The 3958-nt window shown below is 34.9% G+C and overlaps 1 protein-coding gene across 1 annotated transcript; it reads left to right on the top strand.

The window, feature by feature from the left end:
* Positions 1 to 308: 308 nt before the first annotated feature.
* On the top strand, positions 309 to 2531 carry LOC309503933 (UPF0461 protein C5orf24 homolog). The gene is made up of 2 exons (XM_082176788.1): positions 309 to 551; positions 1058 to 2531. Exons 1-2 carry the CDS (start codon positions 510 to 512, stop codon positions 1661 to 1663), a joined length of 648 nt encoding a protein of 215 aa, XP_082032914.1. The 5' UTR covers positions 309 to 509; the 3' UTR covers positions 1664 to 2531.
* Positions 2532 to 3958: the final 1427 nt, after the last annotated feature.

The following is a 3958-nucleotide window of genomic DNA, read 5'->3' as shown; positions in this document are numbered from 1 at the left end:
ATAATGTGGTTATGTTAAAAAACATATTTTTTTATATAGTTTATGTTTTATTTCTGTGACGGCAAACTGACTGCGCTTTCTTCTCTGTAAGCTCTCACAATAAATTAACTTTTCATTAAACACAAATCTGACTTAAATTAATTGAAATAATAATGAAAAAATTTGTTTTTTACCACCAAATAAATGTATATAAATGAATAAATATCGAGGACAAAAGTGGCGCGTGAGCTGACACCAGGGCCTTCTGGTATTTGCTGAAGAACAGTATAAATTCCTATCAGCAGCTGACGCATGCGTATAAGCTATTCATACTATTTTATTATTTTTTCTAGTGAAAATGGCTGCCTTTCAGCTTTAAACCTCAGCGGTTAGGGGAAAAATATCCATCCCTTAAACCAGAATTAGCACGATCGTTCGGAAAGAAAGCATCTTGCGCTTCAAAAATGTGCATATTAGTGCGTTAATAAAATGATGCTTTTGCTTTCAAGAATGGAAGATAGATCTGTTTCATGTTTAACCCATTACATTCCGTGATCCGCGTTCCAGATGAGGTAAAGTACTTTCTTCATTGCATTATTTAACGCAAAATTACATCTTATTTATATTACATTTCATTTTATTTTATTTACAGCAATTGAAAGACTATTATATTTTAAAAACCGAATAGCGCCGGGAAAAAAGATACCAAACGTGCAGAATGACAGGACAACGATGGACTTGCATAAGAGATATATTCTGCGGTCCCTGGCTTTTTGTGATAAAACATTGTGTTTGCTTATCCAGCTGTACATTGTGACATACTTAAAGTTTAACTATTTCCATAGTTCGACTCTCTCTGCATAACTTTCCATGGATAATTGAACAGGCCTGTTGTTTTCTTTTTGATTGACGTCGTCAATCACTCAGTTGCGATGCACGCGCTCGTTGTAAGATGTTTGGAAAGTATAAATTGCAATACTTTTATATTCGGTTGTTATTTTACAGTACAAATAAACATTTTACTAACCACTGTATCTTTTTCCAATCTAACGTTTTAAAATATATTTTATTTGAACAGAAAATGATGCACCAAGTAGCCAGCAACAGCAACGACTATGGTCTGGGTAGCATTGGGGATGATGGGCAACACCCAGCCAGTCATTTTGAGTTGTGCAGTTCACAGTCCAACAAATTTTACCCCACTGTCCCACCTCCCTCGCTACAACTGCCACTCCCAAACTTGCCCCCCTTGCCACAGAGCATGATCAAGCCCATGTCTTGCCAGATGCAAGACTCTCAGAATGAATTTCACTCCCAAACCGTTCGAATGAGGGGTGCAGATGCTCCAGAGGGCTCTAAGAAAAAGAAGGGCCTTGGGAAGTCCGGACGACGAGGCAGGCCCTCAGGTACCACTAAGTCTGCAGGGTACAGGACAAGTACGGGACGACCGCCTGGGACCACCAGAGCAGCAGGTTTTAAAACCAGCCCAGGAAGGCCACTGGGCACTACCAAAGCTGCAGGCTACAAGGTGAGCCCAGGTAGGCCTCCAGGCAGCATCAAAACACTATCAAGGCTTAATAAACTGGACTATGGCGCCTGCAATGGTGCACCGTTCCCTTACACCATGATGCAGAAGAGGGCCTTGTGTGAAGCTGCTGTGAAAGAGAAAGACACTACAGAGTGAAAACTTTTTTTTTTTTATTCCAAGGAGGGACTAGGGATGTGGGTGCATGTCCAAAGTCACCGTGAATTGTGTTTGCAATGTCAAACTCTTGCAAGGAACAAAAAAAAAGAAGAAAAAAAAGATGGATTTTGATACCTAAACTCATGTGTATGTGCCAGTGTTATCCTTTTGTGCATCTTTTTCCAAAGACCATTAGCATCACCTTTCTCGCTATGACATACGTTATCCTATTGTACAGATGTGCATGACGGTAGTATTGTGAAATAAAGTTACTGTATTGAACACATATTAATCTTTTTGGTCCTTAGACTTTGCTCAAGTGAAATGTAGAGAAACTTCAATTGTGTTGTTTTACATTTAACTTTACCTTTTCCATAAAGGTTTTAATGTAAAGTTACAGTCTTCATCACACCTGGTTTGTTTCACTCTAGATTTTAGGACATAGCATTTGACTTGAAAAATCTGATCAGCAGTAATAATTCCTCTGTTCCCCTGATGTGTATGTGAAAGTGCTCTTGTTTGTAATGTCTAACAATATGTTTATCTTTTTTGTTGTTGTTGTTGTTGTATTTATGAAATGTCTGGTGCCCTTTTAAGACAGAGGATGATGTGGATTTTTGATAAAAAGTCAAATCACAGATTTCAGCAATGGCATAACCTTTACACATGCTTTTGTAAATATAACTGTGAGTTTATATCAGCCAGTGTGCACTGTTCCACCCAAAAATGTTTTGCTGATTAATAATCACATTTAAAATACCATGTTACTGTTGTTGTTTTTTTTAACCGCTGGGATAAAACAAGTCTCAGTTTTGTGTAATTGAATACACCTGATCTGATAAAAAATAAACAATTATCACTCCAAAAATATAAATTGTGTGGAAAAACTGCTGAACCACATTTCTATACAAAAAAAAGATGATTTACAAAATGTTTAAATACCAATTGACTTGGTATTAAAATTTATCTTTTATGATGTGACTTTAGTAATGTATGACTAACTGTTTCAATAATAAAATATACGTATAGACTAAAATATAGACAAAAAAAAATGAATTTGCATTGGCTGGATAGGAAACTATTCAAAAATATTCTAAGACAAAAAACATAACTAAAATACTGCCTTGAACGTTAATTACATAAACACTTTAATGCGCATAATTGTATATGGTAAGGTAAAATAAAAGTTTTACATTCTTGTTCAATTGACTAAAAATGTATGGAAACAGCAGCCAAATTATGGGTTCTCTCCTACTGTCTTTGTTCTGGTTTTTAATCAGTGTCTATACAAACACTGACTGCGGATAAGCTATAACGACCAAATTCTGAAAAAGGGAAAGTTGACAAATTAGTATAGTTTTTTTATTGCAAATATATTGCCACTTCTATATCTACCGTATTTTGTATGGGTAATAGGTCTAAAAATTTGTTACATTTTATCTCATGACACAATAGAGGTTGACTGATGTATGTGGCAAGCCATTTTAACATTTATTCCCTTAATCTAACTGTCATCAGTTTCTATGTTAGTAGTACACAGTAGCGTTTTTTTAATTACTATTGAGTAATCCAGTAACGGTAATAGGCTATCGTTTTTATTTTATATTTTTTATTTATCATTTTTAATTCATTTTAATTTTAATGAGATATTATTTATTCACTGGATAGCCTACTAACATGTATTTATTTGCTACTATCCTAATACTGACAAATAACTATTCCATTATTACAGAAATGAATTATAGGCTACAATTTTTTTCCCATTGAATTCTGTGGGGACAGTTTCCCCCATTTTGTTGGTATCTAATTCAGGTTTATTAGTATTTAAAAATAAGATATTAGTAGCCGACCTATGAGACACCATTTTCTATAAAAATCGAAGTAATATTTCTTATCTCACTATTTACTTGCCATATGTCAGCCTGGCTAATTTATAGTAATTAAAAATCTTACTAGTAAGACTGCATACAGTTGGAACATAGACTAATAACTATAGGCTAATAACAATAAAAATAAGTAATAACATAAAAAGGTCGTAATGCTGCCTTCACGCTCTATTGGAATTATTATAGTTTCCAAGTTAAAAAATTGCAAACGAACGCCCTCTCAATTAAAAATTTGGATGTGATGAGCTCATAATCATGACTTCAGAAGTGGGAAGTAAGAAATTTCCGCTAGCTCGTGAAGGCAACAATAGTTAAGTAAGGTATAGCCTATACATGTTAAATCCGCTTGCCATAACTGTCTGACATATTACACTTATGCGTGGCATGGCCTAATTTCCAACCACCCACA

This window comes from Leuciscus leuciscus (genome assembly GCF_965113295.1).
Source record: "Leuciscus leuciscus genome assembly, chromosome: 8".
NCBI lineage: Eukaryota > Metazoa > Chordata > Actinopteri > Cypriniformes > Leuciscidae > Leuciscus > Leuciscus leuciscus.
The sequence above is the reverse complement of the archived record's forward strand: the minus strand, read 5'-3'. Positions and strand labels throughout refer to the sequence as shown.